Source organism: Phoca vitulina, unplaced genomic scaffold, assembly GCF_004348235.1.
Source record: "Phoca vitulina isolate PV1807 unplaced genomic scaffold, GSC_HSeal_1.0 scaffold5, whole genome shotgun sequence".
Classification (NCBI taxonomy): domain Eukaryota; kingdom Metazoa; phylum Chordata; class Mammalia; order Carnivora; family Phocidae; genus Phoca; species Phoca vitulina.
The window spans coordinates 58705009-58726468 of NW_022589708.1; the positions used below are offsets into that span (position 1 = coordinate 58705009).

General features: G+C 39.5%; 1 protein-coding gene across 7 annotated transcripts in view; it reads right to left on the reverse strand.

Moving 5' to 3' along the window:
• Window positions 1–230: 230 nt before the first annotated feature.
• The window catches only part of RCBTB1 (RCC1 and BTB domain containing protein 1), a 47152-nt gene continuing 25922 nt past the window's right edge, over window positions 231–21460 (reverse strand). For 5 of the 7 annotated variants that reach the window (XM_032403060.1, XM_032403059.1, XM_032403061.1 and 2 more), the window contains 8 exons: window positions 18914–19072; window positions 15536–15643; window positions 15012–15154; window positions 13834–14024; window positions 10531–10657; window positions 8489–8640; window positions 7832–7962; window positions 231–2558 (listed from right to left, as the gene is read on the reverse strand). In XM_032403060.1, the coding sequence (XP_032258951.1) occupies window positions 2418–2558; window positions 7832–7962; window positions 8489–8640; window positions 10531–10657; window positions 13834–14024; window positions 15012–15154; window positions 15536–15643; window positions 18914–19072 (1152 nt within the window). In that variant the 3' untranslated portion in view covers window positions 231–2417. Of the gene's footprint in view, window positions 2559–7822; window positions 7963–8488; window positions 9234–10530; window positions 10658–13833; window positions 14025–15011; window positions 15155–15535; window positions 15644–18913; window positions 19073–21460 lie in introns of those variants that run through there. The other 2 variants (XM_032403064.1, XM_032403065.1) reach the window with 2 other exon arrangements.

Here is a 21460-nt window from a genome sequence, read left to right on the forward strand (position 1 = left end):
CTCTTCCAGTCCTCTCTCCTACCTCTGACCTCTGGCAGCTAGCTTCTGCTTTCTGTCTCCAAGAATACCTCGCGTAGCTGGGTTGTTCAGTACCTGTCCTTCTGTGACTGGCATACTTCACTCAGCACAATGTCCTCAAGGTTCATCCAGACTGCAGCACGGGCCAGAGCGTCCTTCCTTTTTAAGGCTGCACGGTACTGATTTTTGAGGTGGAAAAACAACCCTGCACATATGTCTTAACAGATTATTTATTAATATGTCATTCTAAACATTACATAAATACAGCCTATACACTAGAGTATCAAACATTGTTCCAGTAAGAAGTTCAAGAGGACACTGAGGGCTATCTTAAGAAATATGAATACTTTGGCTTTCATAATTACATCAGATGAAAAAAACAATTCAAAAAACAGTTTTCATTTCCTGCTATGATTAACAATAAAACCAAGTAGAAAAATAAGAGTGTATTAAAAAAAAGATACTCAAGTACTTTTCAAAGAACTCATTCCCCTTTTCTTCACTACATACATACTCATACAAATTACTCAGTAATCTACTATGAGAAGTGGTTCTTCACCTATATAAGGAACCTCAGTAAATATTTGTTGAATGAATGAACAATCTATGGAAATGAATCTACTACTTTAATTTGTTTTTTTTAAATTTTCTTTTTCAAGTAAGAGCAATAGTAAACATACTGAAGTTCTTGTTTGTCCAGATCATAAGCCTATGGAACAGTGATTGTTACAAACACTACCCATCATAGCTAATAATCAAATTAATGTGCATTTATCAACCTACTAAGAAAAATTCTATCATGTTGCAGAACTAATTCTAATGTAATACTTGATTGGGCTTCAATCACCTGCGACATGGTCAAGAAAAGGGAACTGGGACTGCTAGGTTTGTAATTATCTCACTTATCAATGAACTCCTATCTTTGAGCCCTCACTCCCACCCAACCCCCTCCCCCACACTTCGAAACATTGCTAGAAATAGCAGCTGCAGCGTATCTTCACCCTCTTGTTAATTTGGCTCTGAAAATGTATTCAGGCTCCAAGTTCAGATGAGGGAACTTCCAAGCAGGAAAGAGTTCACTAGGGAGCGCCCACAAATGGAAATGAGTCCATGGCCAGAGCAGAACAAAGCTTTGTTCTTACAGCAAGCTCAATGGACACACGTGATAAAACCCAAAGTTGAACACTCACTCTTCCTCCCAAAGTCACATTTCATAAGCAGACCAAAACAAAACAAAAAAACAAAAACAAACTGAAAAGACCCTTTTAAGTAGGATCTTTTCAGGAAAACCATAATTTGATCCTTTTTTGAAGTTAAATTGTGCTAAATATTATACCTAACACAATTAAAAGATGAAAGCTGCTGAGGTTACAAATAAGCAAATTCGTGATGCTTGGCCTAGATAAAAGCTAAAACAAATTCCAAGAAGTCCTGCCAGAAAGGTGGTTTTAAGAACTGCTTCTCTGAGTCAGATGTAGCAAATCTGATGATCTAGCAGCCATAATTTAGGAAGGCAAGAGTATAGTGAGTATGTCATTACTCTCCTCTTATGATGAGCAATTACAGGGGGAAGCGGTGGGGGAGCAATTTAAACTTCAGTTCTCAGACTTTGTCTTAATGAAATAAAACACTGTTGGATAGTAGTGGAGATTCTAATTTATAAAATATTGACCTTTGTCCAAATAAAGTTTCTTTCATGATCAACTTTTCACAGGTAGTCCTAAATTACTACTTTATGTGCTTAAGTCTGAAGAGAAATCTTGGCTAACCTAGAAGTTTATCTTTACATAATCATCATCTCAATAGGTTTAACTCATATTAAACTGATTATTACTTTGATACACTATGAAGTTAAAAAAGGTCCTCAGTAGTGCAAACACAAAAGCCTCAAACTATCTTAACTACGTCTTCACAGTATGGCTAGTGAACTAGCAACTAATGCATCATTTCAACAAGCCCCAAAGTCAGCATCTTTAATTCATGGTGGGGCCTCTCTATCTCACAATTCACAAACTGTCCCAAATTCCTGGTGTCAAAGGGTTGTCAATATGTGAACCAGGAGAACTACCACAGACTTCCCCTTTCCAAGTTCAAAAGTTCCTCTAATCAAAAACAAAACAGAAAAACAAAGAAACAATCAGCTAAACTTTCACCCCTTTACAATGTTCCAGCCAAATTAAGGTTACATTTAAAATGTACATATCTGGAAACAAGAGTTCTTCAAAATCATCCTTCATATATTCCTACACAGAGAATGGTGTCTCAGATGTGGAAAAAAAAAAAAAAAAAAAAAAAAACCTGATGGGTTTTTTACCTGCAAAATTACATCACCCGCAGAGCACAAAGGACGCATCATCGTCCGTGCCCAGAGCACTCACAAAACCCAGCAGCCTTGGGCTTCAGTTCTTAAAGGCTCCACATTTACTGGCTTTAGCAATGAATTCCTTTAGCAGAGGGCCATCCATTTGCCAAAATGCTGCAGTCTGTGTAACTTCTGTCAAATGATTGATGCAAAACTTAAAGCAGAATTCTTCTAAATCCTGGACACACACAACAAAAATAAAAACAAGAAGAGGCCTTTTTTTATTAACTTTGATCGAATTACTTCTATCCAAACCCCTCATCCCAAATCCTTACCCTCCCCTAGAAGACATTTGAGGCCAGAAACCTCAAACTAAGCAAACAAGTGACCATAGGTAGGTATCAGAAAAGCACACACTATTGAGTCAAAACATTGTGAAAGCAACAATTTCACTACCTCAAGTCTGACTCTTCAAAACACACACCCATTCACACAGCCTATGGTGGGGAAGCTTCTACAAGGCTACCACACAGTCGAGTCACATGCAGGCTTTGTCTGGAGAAGCTGAAAGCATACACCTGAAGCTGATACAATATTGTCTGTCAATTATTCTGCAATAATAATTAAAAACAAAGCTGAAAGCAACTTCAGTCCATCATACGTTTTACCACAGTCAAGAAGTCCGAGAAAAGAATTAAGATTTAGCTTAAGGAAGATTTTAAGAAACAGAAAAGTGATAAAGAGATGTCCCCACGAGACACATTAAAAAAGAAAAAAATTCCAAGCACCTTAAATCCACTGCTGTGCTCTCCTAGATAAAATGCCTTCATTCTTAAAGCCACAAGAAATAATACACTACAACTCCCACCAAACTAATTTCTCATTCTCAGTCCATCCAGAGAAGAATATTCAGAGATTGGAGTTTTCAGTCAGACGAATGAAGTCATCAGCTACCGACACTCAGAAGGAAAGTGATACACACAAGTGGTAAACCAGAACAACTTAAAAATCCGTTTCCGCCAATGCCAATACAGCCTTTTCATCCCCAGCAAAACCGCTACTATATTTGTTCCTTTAAACACTGGAACATATATTTATTAAATCAATTAGGTACTGGAATGTATACAAAGTCTAAATATGTAACAGCAAATCACACTGAAAGCTCTTATCACAAATACCTTGATTTTTTAACTTTGCCAGCTACACCAAAGGTCAGTACTCAGGGTTCTATCAAACCAGGAACTCAACAACATTTAAACTGTAGCGTCTTGGTCTCATGTTTCCAAGCCACTGTGAAATGAGAAGTTTTAGGCAGGGTGGGGGAGGGCCCACACAAACACAGAGACACATCCCTTTCTACTCTCTCTGTGCAGACCCCTGCAAGCAAATACTTCCTTCTTCTAAGGGTCCCTCTGCCCTTAGCTGAATGAGGTTCCCTTCCAGTCATATCACTGGTAAGAGATAAACCACATCTAATGTGTATCAGTCAGCTGCTGCCAGAGTTTTGTTTTCTAGATAATTCACAATCCATTTAAAATATAGGCACAATCTTTGCATCAAACTTTTTTAATAAGAGAGTCTCCGTGGGCTGAAGTACCGCTGAACGTTCTGTGTATTATAAGAAACTAAAATGTTAAACTATAAAAAACATTCCCTCTCACGTTACTATTAAAGAAAAAGCCCTCTCCTGGTATTACAACCCAATGATTAAGAAACAGCTTTAGGAACTGAATTATATTCTACAAGGAGATCAAAGTCATTTCAATCTTATTTATCAAAAATAGAAAACTAGTTTTTCTACACATTCCTTAGGAAGAAATAACCAGTCATAAGCACAGAAAGTTTCTTCAAACCATGCAATGTAGCAGATGAGGATCTTTAAATACTAACTTTTAATTACATAATTTCAAATTCAAACAAGACTCACTAAATTCTGGCCTTGTAAAACCTTATCACTTCCATGTCTACAAATTTGGAATTCAAGCTCTTTAGAGTACACATGAAAAAGTGAGTTTATCCAGTTTACTAATTATACAGAGATTATCTTGGGTATAAACTTTAAGAACTTTTTACGTAGTACAGGTATACAAAGGGTGCCTCTGATTACAAATCACTTCATAGATTTATGAAAATGGCTCTATCGAACTGCCTTCCCTTCCCCTCCAACTAGTCTGAATTGGTGAGATATCTCAGTATTCAAAAAATGTTCTGCAGTTTCCAACCGTTTAATAACTGAATCTTGCTTAAGGCAGATCTATGGAAAAGGAAGCACTGAATGCACTTGGAAAGACAGAAACTGTTTGCAAGTTCAGCTGCACGAACCAGAGTGGCCCAGCCAAGCAATTCTCTTAGTAGCCAATGCCCTGAGCCAGGTTGCCTTTGCTTTGATATGTAAATGAGGTAACTATTTTCCTGATAATTCTTAGATATTTGAAGAAGCTACATGATCTGTTCCTTATTCTGCAAATGATCACATCTTCAATACCCAGAAAAGAAAGTGCAACTCTTACCCAACTAATAAGTTAACTATAACAGGACTGCTGGGCTTTATACAAAACATTTCCAAGAAAACAAGAAGGATCACCAGACCAGTAGATGAAAAAAGTTCATAACAGATTGAAAGCATCTTCTTGGTCTTTGGTTTGGTTTTTTAGAATGTCCTTAAAATGTCTTGCTACCTAGGACAAAATAAAGAAAGGTGCTTTGTCTTACTAACTAAAAAATATTTTATAGTCTACTGATCATGGAAAACTTTTTAATTTCAGAAAGAAGAAAAAAATGCTGACCATCAGGCTTTAGCACAAAACTTTTCAAAACCAATATCCCAAGCCAATTTTGGAATTAGATTCCGGACCTTATATTTATGGCTTCCCACCAACAGCAAAATATTAGGACATAAGTTACTCAGCAAGTAGGATTTTCTGGAAAGCACTCTACTCTGGTTCCCAACAACTTCTCCTAATGTTCAAATATACACAGAAAACAAAAATTTCCTGAAAACAGTATAAATAGAAACATTTCAAACTTGTGTGATGAGCTATAGAACTATCTTGACACAGTGCTTCATTCACGTTTTCTCCCTTGATGGCAATGTTCACCTGGGTTTGTACTGAAGGAATACTTAAGTGCTCCCCTGCCAAGTCATTCCTCAGTTAAAACTTGCAGAAAGTCGGACAACGCACTCGTAACAAAAGGGCTCCACAAGCAGCTTACTTAAAAAAAAAACAAAAAAAAAAAAAAACTTCCTAACTACTGAGTCAATACATTTTTGTTGCTTTTGTGTGTGTATATTTGCTTCGAAATTACCTTGTCAAAGCGGGTAGAGAGGAACCTCAAGAACTTACATAAAAGAGAAAGAATGTGAGAAGCATGTAGTCTCCATCTTCCTAGCATTTGAACCACAGAATGAAGGAAAAGTCATCTGGTCTCCCTAAGCGGAGCTTCTGAAAGTCCATTTTTTGGCAGTTAATTTCCAATCTGACTTAATAGAAGCTTCCCATCAACTAATAAATAGAGTGGGTTTTATTTTTATATTCTAAACACTTCATTTATTTACTTACTACATTCTATAGCATTAAGGAAATACAGTGTAAAAGTACATTAGTCAATTACAGAACTCCTGTAAGAATCTAAAAAAAAAAATAGCTTAGAAAGAAGGTGATTCTTCCTCCTTTTGTCTTCTATTTTCTAATTTTTCTACATTGAATGTATAATATTTGTGGGGTTGGGCTTTGTTTTTTTGTTTGTTTTTTTTCATTTTTTAAAAAGCACACCCTTGTGGTGTGGTATTTCATTTAACTCAACATACACTCTTGCATGCCAAATCAAATGACCATACTGTGACAGACGCAAGGGAATCACATATATTTTCAGTCTCAAGGAAGGGACAGAATTTCATGTGTCTATATTTTATACGAGGAAAATGAAAACCAGTAAAAAAAAAAAAAAAAAAAATGACCACCTGGCATGGGTAGAAGTGGCACGAGGTTTTTTTCTGTGACTTTTTGGGTAAGTTTTAGCTTAGTGAGAAAGAAATTGCCAGCACCTAGAGCCGCGATGTTTGCCTCTGCCCCGATGGTCCTAACTGGTTTTAGTCAGCAGTATCCTAATCCCAGGAATAGGGAACTCATTAGCAGTGAAGAGGAGGAGCAGGGAGAGACACAGAGCAGATGTTAAAAGTCAATTAACGGACAGAACAGGCATCAACCGATTTAAAATTATATCACTGGGTAGAATGCAACCTTAAAGAAATAGCACTTCTAATAAAGAAGTTTATGGTGTCACAGAAAAGGTAAAAAAAAAAAAAATCTATACTTCCATTTCCTATTAGACATAATTTATTTGATCATCGCTCCATCTGTTGCCAGGCCACAGAGAAAGTCAGCTATTTGACCTTATTAAATATTTATAATCATGATCTCAAATAAAAATAGGATACATTTTGAAAATATAAGACATAATGTTCCATTTTGATCCCTAAGTGTGATAAAGATGAAGTCTGTCTTCCACCACACCAAGGCCACATTACAGATCTCCGAGGGTGTTTGGTAAATCCCGATACCAGGTCCTCTGCCTTGTCAAATGATGACGAAGTACCTCTAGAACGGACTAATTGTGTCACTAAAGGTGCCTGCCTTAGCTGGACATCTCGAACTCCGAGGCTACCGCTCTCTACCTTTTATTCTCTATACATTTATAAAACCAACCAGAGCAGCCTTAAGTTCACTAATTATCCTGAATGCGTCCTTCAGGTGGTACCACATGCATTCAGTTCAACAAACACTTATTATCCAGTGCCTACCATGTGCCAGGCACTACAGGGTACAGAGATGAGTAAGAAAGTTTCTGCTTATGAGCAGCTGACCATCTGATGACACTGTGGTTCTTAACTTCAAGAAAATACACGAAACACAAAATTTCAGACTCCCCAAAGCCCATTCATTCATAGATCCTCTAGAGATCCATAAATCCTAGATTAAGAATTCAATCCAGTGCAAAACCAACCATTCACAACCAAACACACAAACAAAAAGGAGCCCAGACCAAGTTCTTCACACATGAATGAGTTATAATTAGACAAAGATAGAATTTCAGAGCATACACAGATATGAATCATACAGCATCCTTGGCTTACAACAGGATAGAGTTAGGGAGACGGCAAAGTGGGTCTTGAAAAAAATATATAAGCTGACTTTGAGTAACACCCGAAACTACAAATGGCATCAATCCAACTGGGTAGGACACTTTCTATTCCAACCCGCAGTACAGCTGCTTGGACCTCAGTTAGGTTCTTTTCTTAGTTAAAAATGAAAGTAGAACAACAACCATTTTTGAAACTATGAACACAGAATAAACAAGCAAGGCCAGCTTTCATTTTTTTAGGGATCAGTCAGTTCACGGATTCCCTAAATAAAAGTGAAATTACTCCTGTTCCTTGTCTCATGCAAGAAAAGTGGGGGGCAGGCCATGAGGAGTTGGAGGGGGTGGTTTCTGTTCGTTATTTTATGTTACCTCTGCATCATATCTGACTGCAGCAGAGAATAGTGAAAAGGCATTCTCCACAGTAATTCCGCGCTTGATAATGTGCTGACAAAGCTTTCTCAGTCGGTTTTCACAGTAAGACGTAGCCAAGTCCAAAAGACCTAAAAGCAAGAAGTATGGAAGGTTTAATCAAGTTTATGATAATTTCCCATAATTTATAAACATAAATATTTTATTTTGGTGCAAAGAGTTATGTAGATAAATCAACAGAAGTTTCTTAGTGAGTAATACTCGAAATTTTATTAAATAAATCCTCTTCTTCACTCCCTACATCCCCCATCCCAAAACAGACCTCTCCTACACTCACTTTATACATCTTCTTCTACAGTAAAAAGGAAGGGGAATAAATAGAATTCCCCCCTCATTTTATTTCCAAGATGATATATTAAATGCATTAGCAATGTATATGTACTTCAGTATTAACAGAATGAAAATAAATCCACAGTCATAAACTTGTGTCCACAATTATTAACCATAGTAACTATATAACACTATATGTCAAGACATTTACTTCAAATATTGTCTAAAAACCAACCAACTTGCCACTTTGTACATGTCAGTGCTCTAAGAACATGACGAGAGAGATCCGTGACCGCGTGGCTTGGCCCGTCCAGTGGGCTCACGTACCTATAGCATCTTCAGGCGGCAGGTCCACTGTGTCTGTGTAGAGGTACTGGAGAAAGGCACGGTACACTGGATACGAAAACTGGTCTATTTCTATCACCTCCTTCATATCCTCATTCCAGTAAGACTGGAACATGGACCGAAAGTGCTCACACCTAAACAGAACAGAGAAAGTTACCTAAGGAAGTTGCCGCAGTCAGGTAAATATTACAGGTCTCCTTAACTACTCCATCCTTGGGCCCACACGCACCAGGATCATGGATCTTCAGCTAGCATAGGCTTTCACATTCACCTTTTGCATATTTTCACTTTCAGTTTTTGATTAGGATCTATCAAATACTAAGAATTATAAATAGAGCCTAGAAGCACCTAGCACCTCCAGCATTCCACAGTCTCCATTTGACAGTCCTCATTCAGATCAAGTATTCTGCTCACTTGTTTTTCTCAAACAGATATGCATTTTAAACAATGAAATTAAAAGAAATTCAGAAATGAGAGTTCAAATCTTTGACTATATATCAGCATCATTCAAATAATTTATTTGGTTTTTAATTTTCATGTAATCAGCATATTCTTAAAATGGCTTTAAATGCTAACTGGATTACATTTAGGCTAATTATTATCCCATTACCTTACATGATAATTTTCCTTTTTTTCTGACACATCTTCAAAACAGCCATCAGTCCTATTTTGTTCCTCTGCTTTGACCTGCTCCGTTTCCAATCTTCCCAAGCCTGTTACCAACTTACTTACAAAACACATTCACCAGGAGAGTCACAGATTTCAAAAAAAAACAAAAACCGAAGTGGGTCTTTTTATGTTGTATTTGCATGTAAAAAGCCACCTATATGAGGAACTGATTTCTAAATACTGGTTTTTCTTAAGTATGTAATACACTTCAGTTTTAAAACGTCATCTTTTCAAATCCTTTTAAAATGAGATACGGTGTAAATAAACAGAATATTTTCAAAATCCATTCACAACTAAAAATGGTTCCACCTACGTAAGACATTACTTCATCTGAGAAGTAAAAAGAAATAGTTGTTTAGGCAAGGAATGACAAATTAAACAGGACAAATGAAAGGAATAGACTGACTGACCACAGGTTCACAGAAAGGAACATTTCCAGTTCACCTTTTATTAACTTTGGTTCAGATATTTACTCTCTCAGTAATGACTAACATATGGCTTTTTGGTTCCCTTAAAAAGTATTATTTTGTGAAAAGGTTTTCAACTAAATCTCAAAAGGGACTTGTAAATGGCCAGTTTAACTCTCAATGGTCTCCCTTCATGTGCCTCTCTCTCAGTAACGGCAGCCTCAGGGAGCAAGAGTTCAAACCATTATTAATAAATACCACCCTGCCATCTACTCTATCTAAAGAACATTCCTTTAACTGGAAATTAAATGTCCCTCAGGGCCAGAGGTCCATCATTCCTGACCATGAGAGTTTTCGGCTTGGGGAAAAAGGAATCTTTATGTGTAAAAGAGGACATACACATTTTTCACTAACAATCTTTTGTATTTTTTTAAGCATGTAAATAAATTTGTCGATGGAAATAAATATTCACAAGATCCTCATTTAAAACACGATATAAACTGGGCACCTGGGTGGCTCAGTCAGTTAAGCGTCAGACTCTTGATTTTGGCTCAGGGTGGTGGGATCAAGCCCCGCCATCACCCAGGGTGGAGCCAGTTTGGGATTCTCTCTCCCTCTTCCTCTGCCCCTCCTCCCACCCCTGGCTCAGAGCACACGTTCTCTCTCTTTCTCTCTAAAAAAAAGAAAAAAACAACAAACACAATATAGACAAATATTTACGCTACCACATTATGCCTTTTCAAAAAGGCACATGAGTGCACACTCATACACACATGCAAAACTCTTCAATAATGCATGGATCCCATTAATAAAAATATTAAGTTGTACCATTTCTCTCTACTGCCAAGGCTGTTCCTTATCAGTCCCCATTTTGTGGACCAACAAAGACATGGAGACTGCAAAAAAGAAAGTAAGGTTACTGATGTCTCTAAGCTCATGCAAAAATACCTGATTTTCAAAACAGCTTTATGGACATGGATGTATTTCCCATCGATTCGAAACTTCAGATCAGCAGTATCTGGACTATCAAATTCTTTCTTCAGTGATTCGGCAACTGTTAAAAAGTCTTCATGCTCTGAAGGCAACAAACACATTATTAATACAAAAAGCTCAGGAAATGTGGTAGAAATATGAAAGACTTCAAAAAGATAACCATTAGCATGATAGGTAATTCCATCAGATTTTTTTCAAGAGTTCATGCCTTATTTGACAAATCAATTTCACTGTATCAAGATTAAGTATCTTGAGTCTAGAAACTACCAAAAATAAGTAATTGGAAAGGCCACTTACCAGTCTTACATACTAAGCTAGACATTTTAAAATATATATTTTTTAAAAGAAGAAAAAGTTATAGGCAGTCCACGATTATATAACTACTTACTTAAAACTTTAGTGGTTCTCTTCGGGGACTAAGAATTTATCAATTTTCCTACTCCGGGGGTAGTTTCAAGGGACTGGTAAATTCAACTGACGTTGTGTCAGGAGATAAATTTACCAGTGAAGTAATGCCATGCAGTCATGTTCTTACACAAAGAAACCCTACTTCCTAGGTATGTGGAATTTCAACATCCCTCTTAATCCTAAAGATCAATGTACAAACAATAATCCTTACCTGCTATCTAAAAACAGAGCAAACCAACTTAGTAACCATTACACTCAAAGGGAACAGTTTTACAAAAAGCTGGTCACGCTGCCCGGTAAGAACTGCTGGAATGATTATTTGTAAGTCGAACTGTGTCCTCACGAAAAAAAGTAAAGGCACTTGTAAAATTCGGTAACACTTTCCTGCGCTGTATATGCACAGGTAGAAGGCGAACAGGAAAACAACAATCCCAGAGATCACTGGCAATGCGCGCAGGTGCTGGTGACACAGGCCCCTAGGATGAGAAGAGAGCTGTGCCTCTCGGTAGCCTGCTGCTCTTGGAGGAGGGACATCTGCTAAACCGAGGCTGAAACTTAATAAAGAAGCTTACCCAGGAGCTCTACTATCAGAATCTCCCAAGGAAATGGCATTTGCCCAAGCCCTCCCCCGGGCTCCTGCAATGCAGAGCTTTTCTTGGCTATGGAGGAAAGTGGACAATCTCTCAAAAATCAGGCTTTCCCTGACCCTATAACCTGGATCTCTGGCAAATAAAAGAAAGGAAATGACTAAGATGGGCACGGAGTCCAGGGATGGAGACTGCTCGCCCCCGCCCCATTCACAAAATAGCTTCATACCAGTGCCCCTACTTCTGCATCCGTCCTAAGGCCTCAAGAACCCTCTTCCGCCTCTTGGTTTCTGGCAACAAGTACAATACCTCCTTTCAGAGAAGAAATATTCTTCAGAGGTGTTTTTTAACCATCTGACTTTCTTTCTAATGCTCACCTGAGATGGTAAACTGGGAGAAAAAAACTTTTCTGACTTTTATTGGGTAGATGGGAAAGAAGTCATCTAGGAGATATACTGAATGATCTTATCTCTTCCAAACTTAGCATTAAAAAATGTTACAACTTTTGTTCTGAAAAGGATCTTTTCAGGATTAGGATTTCGAGAGGCAAGTACCTGGAGAAGCTTTCTGTAAACAGGTCCTGGTTAAGTAGCACATGGGATTCTGAAGATGTACACAGTGCTTGGCTGTGCATGCAATACATATGCATGATTATGGCCAAACAGTCCCATTCTGTAAACTAATTTTTTTCAAATCACAACATTCACTGCAAAAAAATATGTTGGTGCACCTGGGTAGCTTAGTCAGTTAGGTGTCCAGCTCTTGATGTCAGCTCAGGTCATGACCTCAGGGTTGTGAGATCAAGCCCCACATCAGCTCCGTCCTGGGCGTGGAGACTGCTTGAGATTCTCTCTCTCTCTCTCTCTCCCTCTCCCTCTGCCCTTCCCCACCCTCCACACATTCTCTCTCTCTCAAAAAAAAATATGTATATATTGTATTATCGTTAAAGAACCTGGAAATGTTCAACTTAGTTTCGCTTTAAATTGAGCAGCAGCTTAACTCTTCCTAAACATACTCTTGCCCCCATGACCATAAAGACTGGTCATCTGATGATGAGACAGCCACGGCTAGCTGTCTGACACACCTGAGCCTGACATGTATGACAAGAGTGGCCTTTGATATCAATTGCTAAAGCAACCCAAACCCCATAGTTGACAGGAGCTACATTAATTTTCAAGCACAGGGCCACCCTGGCCCACTTATTCCCGCTGCATATAAAGAACTTAGAAGAAATACATCAGCAAAAAGGGCAGAAATGAACAAGAAATAAAAGAAAAAGAGATTAAACCCATCTTGTTGATGGCTACTCAGCTTTATGACACCTTACCATTTTCCATCAATGGACTCTTAAGACAATATTCAGAAAAGGGACAGATTACACTACCCTCTAAAATACCTTGGTTTTTATGCCCTTCTGAAATAAAAATATTTGAGATGTGTTGAAAGAAAAAGAGAGAAAGAAAGTGGAATTAACACGTCACCCTAAAAATTACAAGATTTTCATTTTTTAAGCGCATTTTTGGTTCATACTGAATTATGTAATAAATTTAGTATGACAAAAGCACTTAAAAACAGGTTACCCAAACAAAGATTTGTGCACAAATGTTTATAAAAGCACTATGCATAACAGTCAAAGGTGGAATCCATCCAAATATCCATCAACAGATGCACAGAAAAACAAATTGTGGCCTATACATACAACGGAATTTCATTCAGCCATACAAATGAAGCACTGTGTGCTACAACATGGGCAAGCCTCAGAGACATTAAGTAAAAGAAGCTACACCCAAAAGGTCACACATCGGACGATTCCATTTATAGGAAATGTCCAAAATAGGGAAATCCCTAGAAACTAAAAGCAAAGGTGTGACAGCCAGGGATGGGGGAGGGGAGAATGGGGAGTGACTGCACGACAGGTACAGGGGTTTCCCTCAGGGAGACGAAAATGTTTCAGAACTTGGATATACACGGCAGGTGCACAACACTGAGGACGTACTGAATGCCTCTGAATCGTACACTTTCGAATGGTTAACTTCATGGACGGAAATCTCACCTCAATTAAAATGAAAGCACTGAAGGGGAGAAAACAGTAAGTAATATTTTAAAACCTATGGATAAATTTTATTATGCAAATCTATTCTGAGGAAAGGAATTACAGCTACTGGAGAATAAAACATTCTAGAACCTGACAGAGCCCACAGCCAGCACTACAGAAAGGCTGGTACCGCTCTTCCTGGGCAGAAGGAGCCCTGAGCGTGCTCACCCACGGACAGGAGGCGCCACGAGACGGCCGGCGTGGCAAAGCAGGCGAACACGTCGTCGGTGCCGGAGAAGTGGGTGAGGTGGGGCAGGATCACCGACTGGCCCCGGCACTGGCCCCACATGTACACGTGCCCGCCCTGGGTCTTGGCCGCCGACGTGTGCGCGGAGTGGCAGGCCGCGATCTCTACGACCCTGAAAAGTTTTAAGAAAAATGTATGTCATTTCTTTATCACAGAAGCCGACAGCACACCACACAAGGTAGATAAAAGGGTCATGCTTACAACACCACAAAAAACAGCCCAAGATTGAGGAATATTAGTTATCAGGTCATAAGAACAAAACCAAAAGATCACAACAAGAGTATTGTGTTTTTCCCTTGCTTGCTGCCCCACTTCTTATCCTAAAGTCATTCTGAATTAGGATAAATAACACAACCTGTTGAGGACAATTTGGAAAAAGGGACTAGAAACCAAAGTAGATGAGGAAAGTGGACTGAGGCAAAACGTACTGATGTTTCTCGGGGGGGCTTAGACAGTAGCCAAAAAAAGAGTGTCTTCAATATGCCATTTCCTTGATACAACTTTTTCTCTCACCCCCTAAATAAACACCTGCCTCGGGGTAATGGACTCTGAACATCCTAATCCAAACAGACATCAAGCCAAACTTGCATTTCTCAGTATGCTTCTTAGGCAAGGTCCTATAATCAGAAGTCAACCCTCTAAAACTTAGTAAGGACTCACAATTTGGCCGAACAAACAAAGCATCTATTCCAGTAACACACATTAAATCAAATCAATATCTAAACAGATAGTGTCCTTTTAAGAGATTTTATTTATTTAGAAGTTGTTTTAGTTGGCTCAAAGGAAAAGTCAGTACTATACTCTGAATTTCTACCTGGTGACAGGCCCTATTTTACTTCCCTACTAGATGGGCCACAAGAAGGCAGTAAGACTTACACCAAGATGCATTAATGCCTATCAATCACAGGAGGCTATTTTAGAGAGCTGCATAAGAATCCTATCAACTTCACGTTCCCTCTGGCTGCTACTCAAACTCTTGTTCAAAATGACAATGTTAAGAAACAGAAGAGTTACAAAAGCCAAACCCCATAGCTCAGCACACACGGCCCCAAGTCCAAAACCACACACACAAGCCCGAGACACAGTACAGCCCAGTTACCTTTCTTTCTCCACCATGATGTGGGTGGGGCTTAGCAGGTTATTTTTATTGCCAGTTCCCAGCTGCCCGTACGTGTTAGCCCCCCAGGCATAGAGCAGGCCCTCATCTGTTAGTGCTAGAGTGTGTGCATAGCCGCAGACAATCTGCAAGGAAATGTAAATGGTTACCATCAACAGGAAAACAGGAAGGGCAGCAGAAACATCTACTTGAAGATCACAGCAAGCTTCTGCAGAATGCCAATTCATCATCACATATGGACTGACATTCTCGGAACACTGAAAAAGCATTAGAAAAGCCCAACACTGAGACTACTAGATTTTTCCAATATCTTTTTTTTGCTTGTCAAGACTGATGTGTCACCACCATGGTGTTCCTTCTCATCATGGGAATTTAGGGAAGATGAAATTGTAAATGTGGAAGATGAAGGCACACAGTATTGTTTGAAAAGATTTTCTGAAGAGTAAATCCCCAGTGTTTCTCCAAGCCAGCGGGGAGCCGCAGCGGAGCCCAGGCTGCACACGTACCTGGTTCACGCACACGCTGTGCAAAGCCGCCACTCGCACAGGGGTCAGCTGATTGCCATTGTTTCCCAAGCCTAGCTGACCATTGCCATTGTAACCCCAGCCGTACACCTTAGAGAGAGAAAGGGAGAGAACCGGCTTTTAAAACTGTTAGTAAGAGGGAAGATAGAAAAATGCAGTCCACCTAAACAAATCAAGTACTTTTCCACTTCCCACACCCACGTTCTACTCTGTGATCCCACAGATATTTTGGGGGTGGGGATGACAGAATTTGGCACGAGTTCCTACTCCATAACTTAGTTTGGATAGCCCTGGGGCAAGGCATTTATCCTCGTTTTATACATGAGGAAGCTAATGCTCATTAACAATTATGAAGCACCTCTTAAATGTCAGGACATGATCAAAGGTACTAGGAAACTAGAAACTAGAAGTTTTTGGTCGCAGTTTAACAGGAGAGATGGACACTTGCAAACTTTTTGCAGTTAGGTGGCGAGTGCCATTCTAGAGATACAATCAAGGCACTACAAGAGCAGAGAAGAGAAAGGACTTAGCTATAGGAAGCTAGTTTAGGAAAGACTTCCAGAAAGCAGATTTGAGCAGAGATAAATGGAAGTGAAGGTATTCCAGGGAGAGGGCACAGAATGTTCTGGAAGCAGGTTCTCAACACAAGCAGGCGGGCCTGGCAGGACACATCCAGCACAATGGCAGGGCGAAAGACCAGAAGGAAAAGCAAAGGCCGAGGGGATGACTGAATGTGCCAAAACACATACTAGGGAATGTAAAAAGCATCTATGGGCCTTCCACTGAAATATTTCACACATCTCGGAAAGATCGTGCTGGCTGCACATAAAGGGGACAGGACTTAAGACTAGAGGCGGGACAGCCATTCAGGAGATACATGTGTCTCTCATCAGCACAAAGATGAGCTCTGCTGAGGGTCTAAACTATGGGACCCAGAGAGAAGTGGGACCCAGAGAGAAGGAATGGACAGGAAAGAGGCTAAGAAGACATAAGAGAATGTGGTGACCCCTTCGCTCTCTGGAGAGCGGAGTCACCAGCTGAAAGCAGCAGAGCTGGAGAGAGGTTTGCCAGCAGGGGTAAAGATTTAGAACGGCAAGTGTGGGACACAGGAGAAAGCACTGACCAGGAACAGACTACAGGTCTGGTCAAATGAGAAACCTGAAATGCCTGGTGGCACCATGACAATGCAAGGCAAACAGATGAATGGGGCTTTTCAGGGCAATGTGACGGAGGGGGAAGGGGGCAGAGAATTTAGGGTACTAGCAAGAGATGGTTAAAAGCACTTTGCATATCATAAGGCAACAGGTTTTAACTTTCTGCAGAGAAATTTGGCTATAGCTGTCAAAAATTTTAATGGCACACCCTCTGACCCAGATATCTTATTCCTGTGAACTTATTCTACAGAATACTTACAGAAGTGTACAGAGATACACAGTAACACAGGAAGTCAGTGCTACAATGTTTATAACAGCAAAAATTTAGAAACATTTGAAATTTCCATTAGTAGAGTTCTGGGTGTGGGTCATCCAATTCGGAAATCTAAGCAGCCATTATAATGGAAAGCAGCTATAAATGGTCTGATAATAGATTCAGGTAAACATTTGTGCTGTTAGCAGGAAAGCTGCAGAATAGCAGATAAAATAATAATCCCATTAATAATCCCATTTTTTTATAAAAGATAATTACATTCACCCATACAGAATTTTTTATAGGAAAAAGTCCAAAAAGATATACCTCAAACTATTAACAAGACTGGAGAAAAGGTACTCACTTTTTACTTTATGTGTTTCCTTTCATTTGTGAAAATAACCACATAAGAATAATTTTTAAATTAAATTTATTTTTAAAAATAGAGGTAAAGTAAAGAATACTGAGATGGAGGATGTCCAATGACTATCCCAAGAAATTCTGAAATCATCCAAGATGACATCAGGATTGGTTCAAAAAATAAGTTAACACTTCTGGTGAACATGGCACGAGGAAGAGACTCATCAAATCACTGTGTTATACACCTGAAACTAATGTAAAATTGTGCATCGACTGTACTTCAATTAAAAACAAAACAGAAAACAAGCTCATATATACAAAGAACAAGATTGGTGGTTTCCAGAGGCGGGGGGCTGGAGAGCATGGGCAAAATGGGTAAGGGGGGCCAAAAGGTACAAACTTCCAGTTATAAAATGTCATGGGGATGTAATGTACAGCATGGTGATGATAGTTAATAATACTGTACTGCATATCTGAAAGTTGCTGAGAGAATAATCTTAAAAGTTCTCATCATAAGAAAAAAACTATACGGTGACAGATATTAACTAGACTTACTTTGGTGATCTTTAACTATATACAAATATTGAATCATTTCATTGTACACCTGAAACTAACATAATGTATGCCAATTATGCCTCAATAAAAATAATTTAAAAAAAATAAGTTAACATAGGTGAGTATTCAGAAAACTCTAAAGCACTCTAGCACTGCAATGCATAACTCACACGTCGGTATCCAAACACATATCTTTGTGGGGCGCCTGGGTGGCTCAGTTGGTTAAGCATCTGCCTTTGGCTCAGGTCATGATCTTGAGGTCTTGGGATTGAGCCCCATGTCAGGCTCCCTGCTCAGCAGGGAGTCTGCTTCATCCTCTCCCTCTGCCCCTCCCGTGCTCATGCTCTCACAAGCTCTCTCTCTCTCTCAAATGAATAAAATCTTTTAAAAAATCACTTCAAAGACATATCTTTGTACAATTTTTCGTCACTAAGACATTCATAGATTGGTAACAGGTCTATTTAAGTAGAAGTTACAACCAGAATAATCGTATAGAAATAACCATCAGCTCAAAGGTAACCATGGTAAAGGGTCACTAAAAGTTGAATTTTTGTAAAAGTAGCCAACAACAAGTAGGACAAGAAATTCTGCTTCTGTAAGTTGCTTCCTCCTGTGAACAAACTCCAGATGCAGGGGCAGTGGCGTCAGTTGCTGCTTACAAACATCATCAGCTAACTTTGAAGAGTGCACATTTGATTTTTTCAGTGGATGAAACAGGTAGTATCAAACTCTTCATTACATTAAATCACATATACCTATGGACATTAGACTATTTGGATCTCACAAAAAAATAAAGTATCCTTACTTGCAGATAAATCCTGGAATTTAAAAATTCATACTGAGGAGCAAACACCCTCCAGATATTCTCTCAATCAGTAACCAGTTAACTTATCAACAAAACTATCAAAACAAGGCACTTTTCCTTCCATGATCTCATACATGCTCCTCACGAAGAAAATGATATTTCACTGAGAGAGGATGTGAGGATGGCGGCGGGGGGGGGGGGGGGGGGGCGGGGGCGGGGCAGAGAGAGCTCACCTCACCATTGTCCAGAACAGCCATGGATGAGGTCTGACCACAAGCAATGCCAACCACCCTCTTAATATGTAAACAGTTTGTAACTTTTCGAGGAGTTGGCTGATTTGTTGTAGATCCTGATCCCACCTGGCCACAGTTGTTATAGCCCCACGCAAATACCTACACAAGACAAGGGAAAAAGAATGAATTACTAGTAATAGGGTAAAAATTCGAGCTCTAACACATGTTAATAATCATAAAGTAAAAATATATCCACTTACTGAATATTTACAATGTGCTACATGGCTCTAATGTATCATTAGAGCTTTACAGGCACTAACTTCTTTAATTTTCATAGTAATCCTGTATGGTGACCCTGGGGTAGATCCTATTATCACCCACATTTTATATACAGAAATGGAAACAGAGAGGTTAGGTGGCTTACTTGAGGTTCCACACCAGTAAGCAGTAAACATGGACTGTGAACCCAAGAAGTGTAGCTGTGCTCTTAACCACTGCACTACACTGCCTCCGTCAGTATGATGGCCGTATGTGGTTTTTCAATCTGGCATCAATAGGAAATAAGGCATATACCACAGAAGTAGCAGTGATAGGAAAAATCTGCTTAACTCTTTGGGCACAGATATTCTTTTTTTTTTCCCCTTCATGGAAAGCTTTCAAAGCCATACAATGCTCCTCCTGTCTCACTAATCACCAATACCGAATATTACATAACCTTTCCTGATGACTCACGACCATCACGATTATAATTATCGATCACAGTTACAGGTCGTAACACAGTAAGGCTCACAAGTACCAAAGAGGTGTCTGTCCCTACAGAAACGATACCAGGTTGTTAGGCTATTCTTGGTACTGTTTTCTCTGTGTTCTCATTTGCTGGCTGTCAGCTCCAAGGAGCTCCCCTCCTCAAATGCATCCTGTGCACTTTGGCCTATGATTTGCCATAATGTGAAAACCAGATCTCTAAAGAGACACAAATAAATCTCTAAGCTAGTTAAAATCTGGTAACAAAGATGAAAAACAAAACAAAAAATCACTTCAAGTTAATTACCAACTAAGCCTATCAAACAAGTGTGTGACCAGAGAGAAGAATTAGGGGAGGGCGGACGCTGGCAGCCAGGGAAAGAACATCCTTCAACACTGGGAGAATTCTAAGGACGCCCACCCCTTTCACTTGCCCACAGGCAGTGGTCCTCCCACACCCTGAGGTCTGGCCTCCGTAATTCTCTCCTCTGTCAGCACTTCCTATCTCAGCTCACATGTCTGATGCCGCCCAAGGCAACAATAGCAAAACCCATGGCTGGCGCTTTAAAAGAATATGCACTGGAGGTTCATTTCACAGGTACAAAAGAAATAACCTGCAACACTTCCTGAGAGTGGGTTCACAGGAAATATCTAGTATAATAAAGCAAATATTTAGCACAATTATCCAAAGCAGCATATGCTTACAATTAAAGTAAACCAAGAATCCAGGCTACAAATTAGGGAATTCTAATTTTAACAATCATTCTTCTGGCACTTCTTCTCAAGCATCCCAAGCTCCCTTGCAATGCAGCTGCCTTTTATTTAAAAATGAGGACTGGCGTTCCAATAATCAAAAACAGACTAGCAAACCATGGATTCAGGGCGTAAGACCTGGGTGCTAGGCCTAGCCCCGGCACATCCCACCCATGAAACCTTGATCTCCCTCAGCTTCTCTGGTCTCTTCACCCATAACCTGCCCGACATAATAAAATCACTGTTAACACCAATGAGGGATTTTAAACAGAACAGAATGATCTGTGTTTTAGAAATCAAAGGGAGTAGGGGCGCGCCTGGGTGGTGCAGTCGGATGGGCGTCTGAACCTTGGCTTCAGCTTGGGTCGTGATCTCAGAGTCATGAGATTGAGCCCCACATCGGGCTCCTTGCTTGGTGTTGAGTGTGCTTGAGATTCTCTTTCCTCCCTCTGCCCCTCTTACTCATGCTCTAAAATAAATAAATAAATCTTAAAAAAAAAAAATCACAGGGGGCAGAGAGGTAACACTTAACAGGTGGACCAATTAAAAAGCTATGGAATAAAAAAGACCAGGGCAATAGCCCAGGCAGATAGCAAGGTCTGACCTAAGGTTACAGAGATGAAGAGAAACAAAATGAGATAACAGATTGGAAAATAAAATCAGTAAGATGAGGAAACTTTAAGATAAGCATGGCACTTGGGGTGAACAAGTGGTACAGTAGCCACTGGTATGTTGGTAAAGTTATTTTCTATGACATCATTACATTTACTGAAAAACAAAACAGACCTTAATGGATGGGGTAGTTAAAAAAAAACTAAAGTACAGAACACGGTCAAACACAAAGAGCAGGAGACTCAACTGCCTTTAGGCTGAAGTCTACTGTCATCAAAAGAGTGGTCCTGATCACATAGGTTATGTCAGAAAAAGAGTGTGTTCCCACATGTTTTTAGTTGTGCACACAGGGCTACAATGTTTACACTATCCCAGATATAAATATGGTCATTATTTTATTTTTTTAAAAGGCACTTTCAAAATAGCCAAAAGGTGCTA